The 20,387-nt window shown below is 42.8% G+C and overlaps 1 protein-coding gene across 3 annotated transcripts in view; it reads right to left on the bottom strand.

The window, feature by feature from the left end:
- TUBGCP3 (tubulin gamma complex component 3) overlaps window positions 1–20,387 on the bottom strand; it is a 76,893-nt gene that overhangs the window by 16,919 nt on the left and 39,587 nt on the right. For 2 of the 3 annotated variants that reach the window (XM_077854922.1, XM_077854920.1), the window contains exons 12-19: window positions 18,963–19,073; window positions 18,552–18,660; window positions 15,374–15,563; window positions 13,946–14,081; window positions 13,119–13,187; window positions 9,392–9,527; window positions 1,467–1,555; window positions 1,207–1,338 (exon numbers count right to left, since the gene is read on the bottom strand). In XM_077854922.1, the coding sequence (XP_077711048.1) occupies window positions 1,207–1,338; window positions 1,467–1,555; window positions 9,392–9,527; window positions 13,119–13,187; window positions 13,946–14,081; window positions 15,374–15,563; window positions 18,552–18,660; window positions 18,963–19,073 (972 nt within the window). The remainder of the gene's footprint in view (window positions 1–1,206; window positions 1,339–1,466; window positions 1,556–9,391; window positions 9,528–13,118; window positions 13,188–13,945; window positions 14,082–15,373; window positions 15,564–18,551; window positions 18,661–18,962; window positions 19,074–20,387) is intronic. The other variant, XM_077854921.1, reaches the window with a different exon arrangement.

Below are 20,387 nucleotides of genomic sequence, written 5' to 3'. Positions count from 1 at the left end.
ACAAATGTTGGAGAGGATGCTGAGAAAAGGGAACCCTCTTACACTGTTGGTGGGAATGTGAACTGCTGCAGCCACTCTGGAAAACTGTGTGGAGGTTCCTCAAAGAGTTAAAAATAGAGCTGCCCTACGACCCAGCAATTGCACTGCTGGGGATTTACCCCAAAGATACAGATGCAATGAAACGCCGGGACACCTGCACCCTGATGTTTATAGCAGCAATGGCCACAATAGCCAAACTGTGGAAGGAGCCTCGGTGTCCATCGAAACATGAAATGGATAAAGAAGACGTGGTCTATGTATACATAGAATATCACTCAGCCATTAGAAACGACGAATACCCACCATTTGCTTCAATGTGGATGGAACTGGAAGGTATTATGCTGAGAGAAGTAAGTCAATCGGAGAAGGACAAACATTATATGTTCTCATTCATTTGGGGAATATAAATAATAGTGAAAGGGAATATAAGGGAAGGGAGAAGAAATGTGTGGGAAATATCAGAAAGGGAGACAGAACATAAAGACTCCTAACTCTGGGAAATGAACTAGGGGTGATGGAAGGAGAGGAGGGCGGGGGGTGGGGGTGAATGGGTGACGGGCACGGAGGGGGGCACTTGATGGGATGAGAACTGGGTGTTATTCTGTATGTTGGTAAATTGAACACCAATAAAAAATAAATTTATTAAAAAAAAAAAAACTTTTCTAGACAAACTATTTTCAAACACATGCAGCCAGACACTCACTTAATGATGGCAAACACAGAAAAGACCATCCCTGGATAAGAACACGAAGGGCTGGCATGGAGTGCCCTGCATATCTTCACCTTATCTTCCTGAACTTACAGACAGGTGGTTATCTGCTGTGTCCTCACACAGCCTTGCCTGGTTTACTCAGTCTACAACACAAAACCATCATGGTGGTTCATCTAGGTCTCCTGAAGCCCACAAGGGGACACTACTATTACACCGAGGAAACAGATGGGTGTGATTATATGCTTTACCGCTTTTACATCCATTTCAGAGCATGTTCTTGTTCTAATTTTGCTCAGAAATGGTCCACCTTGAACTTTAGATTATTAATAAGACAGGCCTAGTTACTACTAATGTGGGCATCAGGTGATTTCTAAGATCTGCCATGTGACAGGAGCCCAAGAGGAGAAGACTATTATTATTTGTGTTCCTGTTTGTAAATGGTATGTGGGTCTTACTCTGGAGTCGGTGTCCAGCAGACAGCGGGAGATGATGGTGTCCAGGAACACCTCATGTGCCGCGATGATATGGTCCAAGTCTTGGGCCTGTTGCACCTTGTTCCAAAGTTCATCCCAAGAACATTCAAGCACCTAGGAAACAACAATGCAACACTTAGGGTTGTGTCATCCTGGTATAGGATCTTTGACAAAAGACACCCCACAAAAGCCTAAAACATTGACTTATTTAAACTAACATCAAAGAATGCTCTGAAATGTACCTCAAATGTAATGTAATACTGCATTTGGTGAATGAAGTGGACCATCTCAGATGCCAGAATGTGACAGTGGTGCAGCACCCCAGAGAACTCTGCAAGAGAGCCGAAGAGCAGGTATTAGATGCCACAGAAACACATTTCCCCTCCTGTAGAACCACTAGCTTTTACTGATAAACCCTTAAAATAGAAAGTGGCACTTCTGTAACTAATTTCCATGCCATTAGAGCTACACAAGGGTTTAGCTGTCTAATCACATTGCATTACTTTACATAACGTAAGGACCTGAATGGCATAAAATAAAATAATTGCATCTGAAAATTAAACAGACATATTTCATCATACGGATATAAATGTATGTTCAGTTCTGTGACTTCTTTACAACACATGTGTCTGCTGCTGCTGTGCAAGACTTCACAACTCCCAGTGACCTGGAGACAAAAGTGCCATTTCCTTAAGGGCCCAATTGGGATCCTGTTACCTGAGAAAAACATGAAGCAGGAAGGAAATGGGACTCTGCTCCTGTTCTTTGCAAGACTATAAAACCATCAAAAGGCTTGGAGGTCACCACAGAGGAGCCATTCTCTGCTCATACTTTTAATTTTTCAGAGTATTAGGGGAGACCATGGCAGAGGAGGGCTCAAGCAGAGGGGGCCACCAAAGGAATGGTTTCATTAGGGGTCAGACAGGACATATTGATGTTAATTAGCTCCCTAGGTAATCAACTGTTGCTGCAGGCAGTTATTCAAGAAATCATTCTTGTCCCTTCATAAGAGTAATGAGGAAGTGAAACCCATGACAAAAAGAACAGTGGGGATATATACATAAAAAGAGGAGTAAGAAAAAAAAAAAAAGAGAAGTGCCTCATTGCCCTTGACATTGAGGGGGGACTTTGCTGGCCTGGGTCAGTATGCACTGCTGGGCCCCATGAAGAAGCAGCAGGCCACCTTGGATGGGGTAAATACTCCCATGCAGAACAGGCTACTGGCTGCAAATTCATCTATGAGCCCAAAAAGAAGAATGTAGTTTCCTACTAAAACTACCAAAGGGGCAGAAGTGTCTCACCTGATATTCAGAGCCTACTTACCTAAAAATTATTTCTGGCATAAAAGAGCACCATGAAAGCTTGTGTTAAGTGGGAATCGTCCACATCACCATGTCGGGACGCTTCTAAAGGAAATGACTGCCATTGATACCTCCACTGTGGGCTTTACTCCAGAGCTGGAGTGACAGGGAGTGTGCTACCTTTCCCCCTAAGGCCAGGCAGTCTTACCTGGAGAGACTGTGTATACTTAAAGCATCCAACACGCATGAAGGTGTGCACCATCCACACTGATTCTTTACAAGCTACACATGAGGACACCCAGGTCTCGCTGTGGTATCCCATGTCTCTGAATGTCCCCTCTATTAGGAGTGCTTCTGAAGATGCGCGGCTTTGCATGGACTCAGTGGATGCCCTCGGCTCACAATCCACCCTACTGAGCCATCTGTGCAGTTTATACCTGTCCAACCTGACGTTCTTCTACCAGAGTTTAACATCACTGCCAAAATCGTAGACCTCATCGCATATCCTGATGGACGTGCATGAAGACAGTAAGCAAGCTCCTCTCAGCACTGTCCCTGAGGCCCCGTGTGTGTTACAGGAACACAGAAATCTGTGTGGCTCATCTCAGCATCTAGTTCAAAGCCAGTGTTCTGTACACAAGGGAAAAAGCTCAATCCATCCAGTAAACACTATTACTGCTCGTGTCTCTCTGGTTAGGGGGTCTTCGCCGGGGTGCTCTCACCAAGGTCCCAGTGACAATCCGGCACTATCGGGATCACATGTTGGGTTTTAGTTGTATGTTATACAAGTTTAATAACATTTTTCACATTTCATCTTTGAACTCCATACACCAGGAACTTCTGTGTGGCATACACAGTTTGATAACACAGTGGCTAAGTTACTGACTCCACTTTATGATCTTGGATTTACATCACTGCACAATTTCTCCACCGCCCATCATTAATCCACCAGAATCTCTCATGTCACCCACGTCAAGAGTTGAAAATGCAGCTCAATGACCACAAAACAGAAGCATCTAGAGAAACAACCTAGAATTCATGGCATTCGGCCTCAGCCAGTTCTCCACAGTGCCCAGAAACTTTCTCCTTTCTCTGCCTGACCTTCCAGCTGCCACTACCCTGGAGTCCTCCGTCCACCAGTTCCCTCCATCCTTCCCAAGAGACACACCCTCAGGCGGGAAGCTACTCTGGGCCCAGCTCTCTTGTCCTCTGCCCAGGGATGTCACATCGGCCCTGGCCCAGGTCGCCAAATACAAGGGACAGCTGGGGTTGGTCACCAGTCTCTACCTTAGCTGTTTTCCTGCAGTGTGGCCTTACTGGAGCGTTCTCTCCTCCCTGAAGTACTTCCTTCTATGGCTTCAGAGAGACGACTCTCCCCAGGTCCACTGCCCAGTTTTCTGGTTGTTTTTCTTCATCTCAGTTAGGAGAGCCTGTTTTGCTGCTCTTTGCTGCAAGACCTATTTTTTTCCCTTCTCACCCCATTTTGAGGCAAACTCAATTCCATGGCTTCCAGAATTATCTACATCTTTATCTCTGGTTCTGATCTGTCTTGGGCTTCATCAAATCAATCCAACCAGATGTGTCACATTATGTTCTTAAAAACACCTCAAATTAATGTATCTGAAACAGAAGGATTACTCCCAAAGTGTTCCTCCCCCAGTGCTCAGGGCTTGGTGAATGCCCTGCTGAGCCCAATCACCCAGCCCTGCCCACCAGAGCTCCTCAAGTCCGTGCACTCTCCCCAGCCCCAGGGTGCTGTGTCCACCACAGCCACCCTTCCACAGGATCACAATCAATGCTTCTGCCAACCTCCAATGTTGCCTCTGAGAACCACTTTCCTCAGAGATGCCAGAGTGGCTTTTAGAACCAAACAAATCTGAGTGTGTCCCACTCCCTGGTGCAAGTCCTCTTGTGGTTCCCTCTGCTACTGAAGTCAGACTACCCAAGACCCAGCCTGTGAAGCCCTCAAGACCTGGGTCTTGGCCCATCCTCCCCACCCCACACCCTTTCCTTCACTGACATGCTCACATCCACCCAGGTGCTGCCTTGGACACCAATGCCTCCGCGGAGCCCTTGAACACTACCCACATCCACCAGGTGTGTCCTTTTCATGTTCCTAGATCACCTGGTCTCTTCCACATCAAACAACTCATCACAGGGAATTCTAAGTTCTTGTTTAAATATTCATCCTGGGACACCTGGGTGGTTTAGAGATTGAGTATCTCCCTCTGGCTCAGGGTATGATCCTGGGGTCCTGGGATTGAGTCCCGCATTTGGCTCCCCATAGAGAGCCTGCTTCTCTCCCTCTGCCTATGTCTCTGCCTCTCTCTGTGTCTCTCATGAAAAATAAATAAAATCTTTAAAAAAAATAAAAATAAATGTCCATCCTGCCCTCATAGCCACCACAGGGGCCTTGTCTGTCATGTCCATCACTGGATACCAAGAATAGGCAGCACAAAGTAGGCCTTCAACAATCATTTGCTGAATGAGTGACTTCGTCCTCAAAAATTAAGGTGGATGAGTGTATTCCCCCGTGTTTTGACTATTTAAACGCACATCCTGTTCAAAGGCCTTCCCTGACCAAGGCAAATTAGCAACAATGTTAAAAGAGGTGTTCTTCCCTTTAACAGTGTAAAGTACTACCAAATACTTTATTTTCCTTCTAGAGAAATCAATCATCTTTTCTTTTATAAATGAGTATACAAAATAGCATCTTTAATGACGTTCTTCCAAAATAAAACTTCTGAGTACAGGGACCTGTGGCCACTGCTCAGAAGCACTGCACACTGAAAAGGAACCTAACAACTCATATAATGGAAGTCTGAAGTCCCTATAGTGCTGCAAGTCTTCCCCACATGGGAAGTCACATCCTAGACACTGTACTCAGAACCTCTCATGGCCTAGTTGCTCTCTAACAAATGACTAGGAACCCAATTCATAAATACAATGAATTTGTAAGGGACAATTTGGTCCTTTAATGCCTAAAAAAATCTAACTTACACCAGAAATACCCCTTGGATCTTGTTACTCAGCACCCTGAAAATACATTTAATACATACTTCACATATAAGTGCTTGTGTTTTTATGGCTGTGGCTGACCTACAAATAAAGAATCTCAAAAGCAAAGCAACACTTGCACTGAGGTCCAATAACTACATAAACATAATACGTCTCTCACTAGGCTAATTTCACAGCAGACAACTTCATACACACCACCAAGAAAGGTTCTTCTGTGAGATTCTTTAGGATGGAAATGGAAGATCCACATTTGTAATTCTGTGCTGCCCTCTATGGGATGCTGGGAGAACTTCAAGCCTGATTTGAGCAAGGCAGGCTCTGGAAGAGACTCACCAAAAGGCTGAGCCATCTCCAACTCGCACTTATTCATCTGGAGGTGCTACAGTGAGAAGGGTTGTTAAAATGATTTTTTTTTAAAGTTTCTTTAAAAAAAAAATACCCTAAAACAGTTTCTTCACAATTGCAAATCACCTCCTTCAGCCTGCATTTCTAACTAATGCTACTGTATTTAAGTGACTAGGTCAAATTACCCATCTCATTTATTTCTCAAAGCTAAGGGTTCAAAGAAGTTAGTGGGAATCAGGACTTTCCAAAGCTCCTTTGTGTGGAATCTCTAATCACCACGAAGGTCCTCCTGCAGAGGCCATTAGCTGTCCATCATATGGCCAGGCAGGCAGCAATGACACCAGCACAGAGACCCCCCACCCCTGGGCAGCACAGGTAAGTGCACTACTCAGACTCAATCCCTGTGACCCCAGGAAGCAAGCGCTGCTATCCCACCCCAGATGAGGGAACTGAGGCAGAGGAAGGAAATGAGCTCATGGCCTCAGCCAAGTGCTGGTGGCCTACAGACTCACCTAGCCAGTGCCGCTCAGCATCTGTGCTGACCATGAACCACATGGCTTACGGGTCCAGCACAGGGAACTCCATATAAATCTCTAATCACCGGGGGGGCACCTACTCATCCATGCAGACAAAGATGATACATATAGAGAGAAACTCTGAAGAGAAAAATGTCTACTCACTTTTTAAGTTATCATTTCTGCAGTCTAGAACACTGTCCACAGTGGGATGAACATTATCATTATATTAATCACAAGGAAGAAAAACAGCTGCCAATTACACCAACAAAATGTAGCAGAGGGCCTGTGGTGGCGCATCTCCCACCTCCACCACGTTCATTTTTATTTCTAATAAGGACCAAAAAGGAGATCGTTTTAATACCACTCCCCAGGTGGGAGGGACCTCCATCTAGGTCCCTCCGGTACACAAAAGAAGAGAAAGAATACAAGCTCATTTAACCATACTTGTCTATTTCATTTAGTTAGCTGCAATATGAAATACAAATTTAGTTGCCACTAATTCTAATACTTTTTAGATTAATTGAATCCAACAACAACAAAAAGACTCCATACCACTAGAACCCAAATCTTTTTTATTTTTTTTTTTAGAACCCAAATCTTTAAACAATTTTCGTATCAACAATTGTTTTTTGTCTAGCTGAAAGACAAATATATAAAAACAGGCATAAACATCTTGGGAGACCAATACCGAAAACTCCTATACTAAGCAAATCATTTTCAAGTGTAACTATTCACTATTATTAAAATATTTTGATAAATATTTTTCAAATGATATTTGTGGTAATAATTAATGATCCTGTACACATTCACCAAGCCTGTTATACACACTGCACATGTGTGAAAAGCTCCAAAGGTGGTTTACAGGAGCACTTTAAATAATCTTTCTGTATTTCTGCCTCAGATTTATAGTTGGCGGGATGTTTCTAAATTTGCTGTATTAACAAAAGCTAGTTGATTTCTGCTCATTTAGTTGCCTGAACACTAACAACTTTAAAATATTCCTTATAACTAAAAGAATATTACACCCCAACAGAAACATGAGTAAAAAACTAGTTTCCCGAAAAGAGAAACACAAATGACAAAAAAACTGTTTATACTCACCATTTAAAAAGCATTAAAATTTTTCAAATAAATGGATGTTAGCTGACCAAGAGTAATACAGCCAGCCGCTAGGCAGAGGGCTTTGCTAGTGCGCATGTGCCCTCAATCAGCACCTCGTTCCCTGACGCCATCTGATGACGTACACTCAGAGTTGAAGTATGAGCACTAGTGCTTGCAAATGTAAAGTAAAAATAGAATCAATACCTGCTACCTCAGCTATTCCATCTCTAATTCATCTAAAGAAATATTTAGATGCATATAAATATATACTTAAACTTTATGGCAGTAGTTATATTCATGGGAAAAAAGAATACAGAATACATGTCAAAGAGAAAAGATAGAACAGTGTAAATATATACACATGAAGGAATATTCTGCTATTATAAATATTTTAGGAGAAGTTTCAGTGACAAAGAAAGGGTCAGTGAAAGAAGCTAACACAAAGCTCTCTGTAACACCATGAAGTTATGTTAACGTGATTAATGCTCTACAAGATAAAGCATACTTCTCCCACACACAGAAAATCAATCAGAAGTCTGTGACTTGAGGAGAAAAAAGCTTGCGGACTACTCCAATACTTGAGAAGAGCAAATTCATGCTGACCCTGGTGAGATGATACTGAAATCAGCAATGTGTCACAACCAGCTAACAGCTAGAGCCAGAGGCCTCCCTGTGACAGAGCGTACACACCACCCAGAGACCGTCCAAATCAGGAAGGAGGGAGGACGCGGGCACCACACCACTCACGCCACAGCCTGGATGCCACCAGGGGAGGGTGTGAGGCCGGCAACAGGACAGTTCACCAGCGAGCACCCGGTGGACTGCATGAGTCACCCCGCAACACACCATGGGAAAGAGGGACACAGTGAAGAGCAGGAGACCGTGAGGTCCTCTGAGTGACGGATGCCTCCTTCTGCCATCACAAAGCAGCCCTTCTGCCAGGCAGCCCTCATGGATTGGAAATGCTCCAAGACAGTATTTCCTGTCCACGACCACTATGGTATCTAAAGGAAAACATTCTCTCTTGCTTCTTTCCCAGCTATATCAGAGGCTCCTTATTATTAATTTTCTACAAAGTGAGTCCAGAGAAAGCAAGGCAAGGAACGTAAGGGGATCCTGATCCCCAGGAAAAGACCAGCTGTGAATTCAGAAAGCATGGGACACGGAATATATCTGTCAACACACAGGCCCCCGGCTTCTGGGTATACCTATTCTGGAACTCTGGGAGCTGCTCCAGGATCAGCCTTGACCTAGTAAACATGTACAGATGACCCGTGCCTGTCTTCAATCAATGGCTCTTTTTTCAATAACCACTTTCACCAAAAGATTAAGAACCTACAAGTGTCACTTCTCTTTAGAGAAACGTCGTTGAAATACTTTCTCAAAGGTTCTGACCAAATGAATTTCAATATGAAGATTTCAAAATTATCCATAAATGAAATTATTCAGTATTCATAACATTAAAATAAACCTGGCTAGCTGACATGAGAATCTTTATTATGGCTTATAATTACAAAGTAATATTACAAAATATTTCCACATCCTGGTTTATGAACCAAAACATTAAAGCAATTCCAAAATAGACCTTAATCAAAATACTAGGTGAATTTTAAGTGAACCAGCAATTTATTAAGCAGCTTTCTTTCCTTAAAAATCAAAATAAAATCCATATGTAAACACTAGAGTACTAACGAATGTGACTCTGAAAAAAAACCTCATGATCTAAACAATCTAATTTGACTCATATTCTGACTTGCACAGAAATCAAGATAAGCAATATTACAAATGAGCCTTTTCACAAAAGCCAAATCCAAAAGCATGAATCCACTCCTCTGTTTGCCAGGCTGCAACGCAGGCCCCCTGACTGCCCAGCAGTGCATTTACCTGGCATATTTCTCAGGAGCTTTGCATTGCACATATGTCCCTTTCGAATGTCAGTAAGGATGTATTCCATCCGCTTGGCCCTCCAGAGGAAGTTAAATACTCTCAGGTAGTGGCTCATACACTCTCGGGTAAATACCTGTGAAGAACAGCACAAGACAGACTGTATGTAGTACTCTGTGATGGAAGCCCCCCTCCCCCCCTGGACAGGTCTCCACCTTTCATCTTTTTATCTTTAAGCAAAAAAAGCCAAAGCATACACAATCAACTCTAATAAACTCTACGTTGTACACAACCAATTACTATAGTAAGTTTCAGGAAAGGATCATTACTGATGTGCTAAGCATCATGTCAAGCAAACTCACAGGAACAGCAGGTAGATATTTTTATACCAATTTTATAGACTGAGAAACAGAGGCCTAAGGTTACACGGTTAGGAAATGATACGTCGGGACTTTGAGCCTAAACCATAGTCGAAACTGTGGACTCTTAACTCCAACTCCAGCTCTGGCTCCGTAGCAGTTTTTGCTACCCGAGCCCACCTGAGGGAGATAAGAGGGTGGCAAATCTCATGGAGGATGGGCCTGGAACAATCTCCAGCCTGTAAAGAGGGCTCCGGGTTGTTTTCACATACGTATTTATGGCTCTTTCACTGCAAAATGGCCAGCGGTGTCACATCCCAGGAGGATGAGCCCCATGGGCAGGGGTGGGGTGAGGCCTTCCTTCCATGCCCGCCTCCCTCCTATGGGGGCCAGATTGAGCAAATAAAAACACAGGACACCAGTTAAATACGCATGTCAGGTGAACCACAAATAATCTTCTAGTGCCCATCTGTCCCATGCATACACGTAACAGGGTTTTCTGCAGATGACAGCCAAACATGTTTCTGACACCAATGTGTGCAGAACAGATGTGGGCACATGTCTGCCCTTTTCCAGACACCTCAAACAAGGAATGCGTCGCCTCCATTACCAACACTCCCCTCGCAGCACAAAGAACTAGGAACAGCTTACCCATGTAGGACTTCTGCTTCCAGCAGCTCTGGGCTGCCCCTCCCCACCCCGGGAGCATGGCCCCTCAGCCTGAGACCTTCCCCCTCACACCACTCCCGGGTACTCCCTATGCCCTAGCTAGTCCCACACCCCACATGGCCCCCAAGGACACAGGCCACACACTTTTCCCTGGCCTCACCAATGTCCCTCTTCTCCAGACAGAATATTTATCATTTGACCCTTGCAATTTTAGCACTTCGTTGTAGACTGCTTTGCCTTCTCTTATTTTGTATATTCTTGGCACTGCTCATGTGTTACAAGGACTACCTGTCTATTTTTCTGTAGGCCTTTCTGTGCCAGTATTTGGCAGGTGCTGAATACTAACTCACGACGGCATGTCTAAACAGGAATGGTTAGGAACTGTTTTGAATGGACTCTGAAATCAACTGTGAATGTTTTGGGGATTATCTATTTTGCTGTGCTGCCCACACTACTGTTTTTGTAACTATAAACAGTGACTGAAGGAAACAATTTTACAAATGAATTAAAGAAATCTTTGTTATACAAATGCTATTTCAAGGGACCCTTTAAGTGCCAGGTTTCCCAGAGCACATTTAATGTGCAGTTTAAACATCCAGTTTAATCAATTCTTTAAAAACAGTAACTGTTTCAGAGAAAACATTCCTTCCCACTACATTTGTATAGGGGAAATACCCTCCATGTTTCATTTTGCCATGTATATGGTCTTTCAGTTCACTGCCTATGCAGTATACAGTTCAGAAAAAACATTAAATAAGTTTCCGACACCTCATTTAATTCCCTGGAGATCAAGGACAAAGAACTGAAGGATTTTATCCCACCCAGTACCCAAGTGAGGAGATGAGAGATAATCTCTACATGTCCTTCTTCACAGAATTAGCAAGAAGTTAAAATTATACTGTCATAAAAGATAAAAATCATGTGACTAACATAAGGTATGTCCTCATAATTCAGTTTTCTACAAAAATTACAATCTCAATTAATGAGAAAAGAAACAGAGACGATATAATGTTTAATAAGGAAAAAGAGGAAAATCCATTTTCTTCCAAAATTTGATCTAAAAGTGTATTTTTAATAATAAAATATTCCAGTTAGCTGAAAATGTAACAAGCTGAGACAGAGGCTTGCCCTAGGACTGGAACAGCAAAAGCCAGATGTGCAAGACATCACCTCCCATACAATGTCCCCAGCACATCCTGCTAATTCATTACCAGCCCTGCTCTCCTTCCCAGAGTAGCCTCCCAGGCGTGCCCTCCAGCTGCTGGAGTGGGGAGGTGACTTGTTAGCCATAGACAGAGATCCATCCTAAATTTTTTAAAAATAAATGTGTAACAAAGTTCTTCTATTGACTGTTTTGACTAGAGCTTTCAAAAATCTAAAATTTAAAAAATATACTGCATAACCACGTGTTTATATACAAAGCTATGCCACTTTTAACTGTATGCTCAGTAAATCTGAAATATTGTGAAATAATTAAGGAACTGTGTATATGGAACATATACATATATATACTTACTCTGAAATAAGAAATACTTTACTATGGTACCTTTTATACTAAGAAAAATAATATGCAACGTACTCAACATTAACAAAGTAGATAATATCAAAGTTTCGGATTTAAATAATAATGTATAGAACAGAATTTTTTGTTTAAAGTAGGCTCCATGCCCAGCAGGGAGCCCCACACAGGGCTTTAACTCAGGACCCTGAGATCATGACCTGAGCCGAAATCAAGAGTTGGACGCTTAACTGACTGAACCACCCAAGAGCTCCACAACAGAATGTTTTAACAAATAAGTATCTACAACTATTCAGGATACAAGTCAAATGAGGAAAAAAAGTAATTTGAATGTGACAAAAAATTAAATAGGAGAGCAGTTCTGCATTCACATACTGGGAGCCCCCATCTCGCAGCAAGCATGCTGCAACAGCACAGCAAGAGCAGGGAGAGGACGCCCTGGAAAGCAGCCTGGTGGGGGTGAGGCTCACAACTGGAGTAATTTTAGAGCCAAGTTATATTACCTCTTAACAAAGTCTTTTTCCCAATAATCTAAAGAGATGAATGTCCTCCTTCAGATGTAAAATGACTGAAGTCAGCTCAAGGACATTTCCTGGCAAAGGAGTTTACTCTGGTATGATATAACAGCATGCACCCGGAAGGAAGGGGCTCAGTTAACTGCAGACACAAAGAGCTCCTGGGGTTACACCCCTCCCCATCTGGACTGACGTGGACAGAAACAGCACTTTGGTGAGGCGCAGCAAATGCACAACAGATAACCGTACAGCCTCTTCCCGTCCATTTCAATGAATGCTAAGTATATTTGATCTAAACAGTAAAAACGTGACTCCTGTAAAATACACTTTGTGGTTCCTTTCACATTATCCTGAATTAGTAGCCATGGTCTAATAACAGTGGAGCACAACAAGCAATCTGTTTATTAAATACCTGCTGAAACCTAGGATGGAACAAATGGTATTTTTAAGAATCCTTAAAATTATAGACCATCTCAGTGTTCATTAATGATCATCTAAAACACATAGCGATTGTTGCTTCAGTATTCATTCGGTGGGTCTCACCCAGATGTTAAGCAATCGCCTGCACTAGAAGCTCACTGAGAAGATGGCCAGTTCTACAACAACATGACAGCTAGCAATGTGAGGAGCCGTGGCTGCTGTCACATCACCCAGCACTGCCTTACCGTTGCAATTGGCCCATCGACGTGGTAGTCCAGGCTGAACACGTCCCACCCGGTATCACCTGGAGAGACCTGGGAGCAAAAACACAAACTGCAGGCCTTCCCACCAGTGCTAGGCTTCCTGCCAAAGGATCCAGCCAGTCCTCAAAGAAAAGGCAGCAAAATAAAGCCCAATTTTTGGAAAAATGCTCAATAGTTCTGAGCATTAGCCACATGAGAACTGCATCTTTTTGCCAACTCCTGTACCCTCAGCACTGAAACAATAGGCACCTAAGAGGTGCTCTACAGATACTGTGGAAAGAATGGCGTATTTTTGAATGAATATGATAAAATCTGTTTCAAATTTGTCACCGTATTTTTATGGCAGAAACTCACTGCCTTATATGTCCCAAATCCTTTAAAAGTCAACATTTTAAAAACCCAACAGGCTCTGCTAATGGTCCTTTATCATAGCTAAGCAAACAGTGTACAGTGTTTCTGATATTCATTCCCCAAAGAAAAGTCATCTTCTATCAAACTGAAATTAAAAACATAGATTTTTGATAAATCTTATTATTTTGATATATATTATTATTACTTTCTGTTCAGAACGTCCAACAGGTATCATACCTGTGGCTTCTGCAACATTACCATTAACAAGAGTAAGGCTAACTACACAATGCACTGCCAGGCCTGTGGTAAGCACTGCGTGTTCTATGCCCACCTAAGATTACACAGCAGCAGGCACAACCCCCATCCACCAGGTAAGACTACATGCACTTAAACAGGGAACATTGATGGGAGGGCTGGCCAGGGAGCTCACTGCCTACACAGGACCAGGACCACAGTACCTCTAGGAGCCTCACGTCCAATCTCTTGAGGATCTCGGGGCTGTCAAACTGGGCATTGGTGGCTCTGACAGCAGTTTCGAGAATTCCAGTCAAGTTGTGTTGATACAAAGTTGTAGCTGGACGGACAAGTTCTGGTCTTAACAGATTTTTAAAAAATAAAATGTTACTTGAATTTTTTTTTTTAATATTTTATTTATTTATGATAGTCACACACACAGAGAGAGAGAGGCAGAGACATAGGCAGAGAGAGAAGCAGGCTCCATACACCGGGAGCCCGACGTGGGACTCGATCCCGGGTCTCCAGGATCGTGCCCTGGGCCAAAGGCAGGCACCAAACCGCTGCGCCACCCAGGGATCCCCTGTTACTTGAATTCTTAATGAGATTTATAAAAACTCAAAATCATAAAGAGTTCAGATTATAAACACTAAAATGAAAAAGAAACAACAACAATATGAGAACAAAAGTTTCACAAAATTAGGGGCACGTGGGTGGCTCTGTGGGTCAAGCAACTAGCTTGGCTCAGGTCATGATCTCAGGGTCCTGGGACTGAGTTCTGCATCGGGCTCCCTCCTCAGTGGGGAGCCTGCTTCTCCCTCTCCCTCAGCTCCTCCCCCAGAGCATGAACAAGCACACGCGCATACATGCACGCACACTCTCTACACGCACATGCATGCACATTCTCTCTCTCAAATAAATAAAATCTTTAAAAAGTTTCACAAAATTGGGATCCCTGGTGGTGCAGCGGTTTAGCGCCTGCCTTTGGCCCAGGGTGTGATCCTGGAGACCCGGGATCGAATCCCACATCGGGCTCCCGGTGCATGGAGCCTGCTTCTCCCTCTGCCTGTGTATCTGCCTCTCTCTCTCTCTCTGTGACTATCATAAATAAATAAAAATTTTAAAAAAATGATTTAAAAAAAAAAAGTTTCACAAAATTGACCGTCAATAGAATTTTGCCAAGTGTTTTGGAAAGTTAAACACTTAAGTCTCAAAAAATTAATTTTGATTCTGCTTCACTTGAAAATACTTACATGTGCCACATATGTTAAAAAATAAAGTTTTTAATTGAAGTCTGGCCTGTAGCAACATGAACTATTATATAATCCCCTGCAGAGATCCGATGGGAAGAGAGATCCTCGTTAAATCAGAACAATCACACATATGGACATCACGATTCTAAGGGTGACCCACTGCACACCCTTTGGACACTGGACTGTCAGTGCCACAGTATCTCCAAGGCACGGGAAACGAACAAATGAAAGGACTTCTATGTGAGAACTTTATCTCTTCAGATTTCATCTTACTAGGATGTTCTAAGAGGATTCAACACATTTTCCTCTAATGCCATTGATTCTTTAAAACAAGAACCCTAAGACTCTTTATCATGCTGAATCTATGTGTATTCATAAAAATGCAAAGAGTCTTCTTACTTGAGCAAATCCATTAGGTGCCTTATGAAATCCCCCTGGCCAAGAAGCAGGTACCGCCTGACCGCCTGCATGTGGTCCAGGAGGCTGTACTTTCTGTTCAGAACGTCCAATAGGTACTTGCTGGTCTCAAAATAGGCCGCATCAATTTTCCCCCGAAATGCGTTCTCCAAATCTGTGAACACATCTGCAGCTGTAAAGAACAAAAGGAGAAGTACACAAACGTCTATAATCTGTATTTTAATAAAGATAAAACTAAAGGCTGCCACGTACAAAAGCCATTGCCAAAACCCACAAATGGCCTCGGAGACAGATATGACAGGCCATGTGTGTGCTCAGGAAGGTGTGAGCCCCAAGCCCCAGAAACTGGAAATGCTGCTGTGTGGCCGTCTGTGCAAGCAGCCTGTGTACTGTGACCAGAAAGAGGAGCCCCAATATCAGCTGGTCATTTCCAGATATAAAGGTCAAGTTATCCTCTACAGTGTAATGAACTCAAAACCACACTAAAACACGCTGATGAAAAGTGCAGTATAAGGGAGGTATTCAATGCTGAAATCGCCCACACGTGCCTACATGACACTTTTGAAACCCATCTCAAGAACAAACAGGATGGCACATGTAAAGAGTGAGCTCTGTGAATGGCTAGCCTGGCTGAAGGTCTGGTGCTGTCACATGCAGCCACGACATGAAGCTAACCATGGGGGAAGACGTGTGGGGAGATTTTTCAGAGAACGTGGAATAAAAGCAGACCTAACTCCAAGCAGTAACATAAAAAAGTAAACGTTTCCATAGTTTTATACTGCAAAGAAACAGCGCAAGGATATTACACACATACTAGAGCTTTTTCCTGCTAACTTACACTTCTATGGCACAAGACAGTTTATAAAACTAAGTATTTGATTTTATTTAAAAACTATGACAACACTTAACAGTTGGGGCCTATCCTCCACTCTCATTTGTAAAACTGGATTCTACTCTTTGGTCACACTTCCAAATATTCAAAATTTTTCTTTCTTTTTTTTTTTTTCAAATATTCAAAATTTTTCAAATGTGAAATACAAATTCAACTTTTCCCCTTGCTTTTGTGTTCCTGTCGGTCTTTCCAGGTTTCCTATCTTTTATCTTTCCAACCATACTCCTAGCCTAATGGTAAAGAAACCCTTGCCCTGTAGCCCAAAGCCGCAGGGAGGACAGGGGCTGAGTTGTCGTCAACGTAACCAAGGGGAGCAGTCCAGGAACTCAATAGTAGCCACAATCCACCAGGCACGACTGCAGGCCTCACAACGACTTTTGCCTCACTGGCAAAAATCCTTGTCTGCACGTCTCCACAGTGAGCACAGGTACCACACTGTGTGGCCTGAGCTAGTTGTCTTCTCTGGGTGATAGGGAAAGGTCAAAATCTGTCAACACAAGTCTCCTGGCTCTCCTTCATTATTCTACCTTGTCAACAGGGGTATTTCCCAAAAATCTGTTCTTGGGTCACATCTCTCTCTATTCTAAGAACTGGGGTCTGTGCATCCCTAAGAAGTATATGCTAAATTGTCTGTGATGAATGCACTTGGGGCAAGGAGGGAGAGGCATCTGACCCCAACAGCTGGAGTATTCACTACACTAAGGGGCCCTGTCTTTAACCAGCATGGTGACGCAGGCACTTCCCAAAGCCCGACAGCTGGCCCTGACCTCAGTCTGGATTTTCAACATAGCTTTTCCAATACCTTGGAGACCTCATCTAGTGAGTCCTCTCAGATACTAAAAATCAAATTGGGCCAAAATGTACATGAATAGATGTTCAACACCACTCATCATCAGGGAGATGCAAATCAAACTACAGGGAGGTACCACCTCACACCTGTCAGAATGGCCAGAATCAAAAACAGAAGAAACAACAGGTGTTGGTGAGGATGCGGAGAAAGGGATACACTCATGCACTTTTGGCGGGAATGCAAACTGCTGCAGACCCTCCGGAAAACAGTATGGAAGGTCCTCAAGAAGTTAAATATAAAAAACTACCATATGATCCAGTAATTCCACTACTGGTTTTTTACCCAAAGAAAATAAAAACACTAAAAGATACATGCAGCCTATGTCCACTGCAGCATTAAGTAATCTCCTAAGTATGAGATATGGAAGCAGCCCAAGCGTCTATCTACAGATGAATATGTAAAGGAAATGTGGCGTATGTACACAAGAGAATATGATTTAGCCTTAAAAAAAGAAGGCAATTCTGTTTGTGGCAACACAGATGGACCTGGAGAACATTATGGTAAGAGAAATAATGCAGACACAGAAACACTGTCTGGTATCACCTGTCTGCGGAATCTGAAGTTTTCCAACTCAGAGAAGCAGAGGGTCAAGTGGAGGTCGCAGGGGCTGAGGGGAGGCGAGGACCAGCACAGGGTACAAAGTTTGGTGATGCCAGGTGAAAAAGTTCTGGTGTCTAGCATTCACATAGTCGCCTACCACCAACCCTACAGCACTGTACACTTACAGCAATTTATCCATACATCTCATTTAGCACTTCTTATCTTTTACTATTTACTATTCATTATTTCATTTTATTTTCCATGTTTTATCTTCATAGCTAGACTGTAAGCTAATGAAAGGCACAGTCATCGTCATGTACAATAATTGGTATCATCTTGCCTACACCTGCCACGCTGTGCCATATGCAGCGTGAGTCAGAATAAGCACGCGAACAGAAACAGCCAAGACCAGAAAGTTGTCCGTGCACAAAACACCATGCAATGATGCGAAAAGTAGGAGAGGACAATAGTGAATGAGGGAACCAGAGAACATCTAGAGCAGGGCAGCACTCTGAATACAATCAACACTTGTGAATTCCTGCTGATTCCTGAATGAGCCTCTGTCATAGGTGCAGCCACCAAGAGCAACAGTTTTCCTTTCTTATCTCAGCAAACTATCGCTGTACCATTTTTTAAAAATAATACAGATTACTAAGAGTAATTTACTATGAATAAAACAGCCACACCTAGTCCAATACTTATTAAGTCCACATAAAAAAGGGAATTCAAAATTTACATAGTAATATTTTACACATATCACACTATATATTAAGGTATTCTGGATAACAATTCAGAAAACGTGTCAGTCCTATTGGACAAAAAAATGCTTCCAGCAATATATATACACAACACCCTCACCACAGCGATCACCATCATACCATCCTGGGGTGAGTCCGCAGACTGGGTCACAGCTATCATCTTCGTGGTGGGCGTCTGGTCATGACAAACCTGGTGCAGGAAATTTATTGATTTTCCTATCAAGAGGACCTAGAAAAGAAAATATCCTAGAGTTACTTTTACATAAAAATCATTGATCATTCAACTACCACAAATATTCCTGAGCAACAAACTATTAATTAAAAATTAACAAGAATATCTGGGAAAGTATCAAGTGAGTTCTAAAAAGACATTATTAACACACACATATTTATAGGTCAACACATTCAATTAATACACACTTCTATAATGCAATAACATTTTAAGATGATAAGTTTTGTCACCTGATGCAGGCACATACAGGTAGATACAGATTAAAATATCAAAACCACGAATCTCCCTTCTGGCCTTACCTTCCTGGACTGATCCATTGTAATAAAAGAAGGGATCATCGATTTCCGTAAGGTGTACTTGTCCTGCCATAGCCGGTCTGTTTTAACTGCTGGATCTGAGGCTACAAAGAACTGAGAAAAGAGACATAGCAACATCAGAATGTGACACGGCAGACTACCCACTAACGGCAACATGGAAGAAGCCATTCTGAAAGCCAAGCTCTTGAGATACAGGAGACTGAGCCTTTATACAGCGAAACTGGTCTTAGAAAGCATTTTAGCTACATCACTCTCTAAATGATTAGATGTCCCAGGCTTTTTAAGTGGAAGTATAATGAAACAGGTTTTTTCCTGAAGATTTACGATCCTCAAGAGGATTATCTGTTGTAACCTCTGCTAACTATGAGGGTCTGGGTGTGAGGGCCGCTGCCCAGAGGTCCATGTGCGAGTCTGGAACACAGTGGGGCCAACACTGCCATACCCTGCTCGTGGACTGCTGGCTACAGGCTAATGTAGACAGATAGGCAGGCAGGCAGGCAGCACCAGTCTACCAAGCAGCACTGCCGTTAAGTGACCTTTCTGAGAACCACCGTTTTGCTCAGAAGCTTCTTCCCCATTCAGTGCTCAACACCTTTGCTGACCCCACCGACCAGCTTGCCTCCTGACAACAGAAAGGGCACGGAGAGTGGGGGGGTAAAATAGAGCTAAATTGCTACTGATTCTAGCCCATCTCCTACCACAATAAGGGCACCACTCTCATTTTTCAGTCATGTCCTAATACACTAGTGCTTTTGGCTCTATAACTCACTTTCTAATAGCCGCTGAGTCAAAGCAATTCTTAATCCTTACAGATGTGCCAGCCTTCCTTTCCATACAGTGGTGTCCACAGACATTCCCACAAGTGGGATGCGCCATTCTAGATTTTGCCCATCAGCTGGTGAAAGCATGGCTGCTTGTACTGTTATTATTCTGACAAAAGAAGTTGGGGCGGTTTTCGTCATATGGGTGGTCATTTGCTTTTATTCTCCTGTAAACTGTCTTTCATCTCCTCCTCAACCCATGTTTCTACTGACTTTGTCCTTTTCTCATCAATATATGAAAACTGTTTGTTATATTAGGGATCATGACCATTTGTGAGGCAAGTATTACAAAGTTTTGTAAGTTAATCATTTACCAACATCTACAGGATGTTTCATGTTTTTGCTTTGCTCCATTTTTGTTGTGTAGGTAAACATAATCCTGTGTGGCTTCTGAGTTTCTTGTCTTCCTAGGTTACACAGACATCCAACATAATTTTCTTCCAGCATTCCTGCCATGTTATTTTCATAGCTCAGGTTCCTCATCCCTCTAGGATTTACCTTGGACATGATGTAGGGTCTAGGTTTCCTTTCTGAATGGCATTCGTCTAGTGGTTGAGCCAGCTAGCACCTTCTTCTGAATGCACTG

The sequence above is a fragment of the Canis aureus genome, chromosome 17 (assembly GCF_053574225.1).
Source record: "Canis aureus isolate CA01 chromosome 17, VMU_Caureus_v.1.0, whole genome shotgun sequence".
NCBI classification, from domain to species: Eukaryota; Metazoa; Chordata; class Mammalia; order Carnivora; family Canidae; genus Canis; species Canis aureus.
Note: the sequence above shows the minus strand (reverse complement) of the source record. Positions and strands in the feature narration are given on the sequence as shown.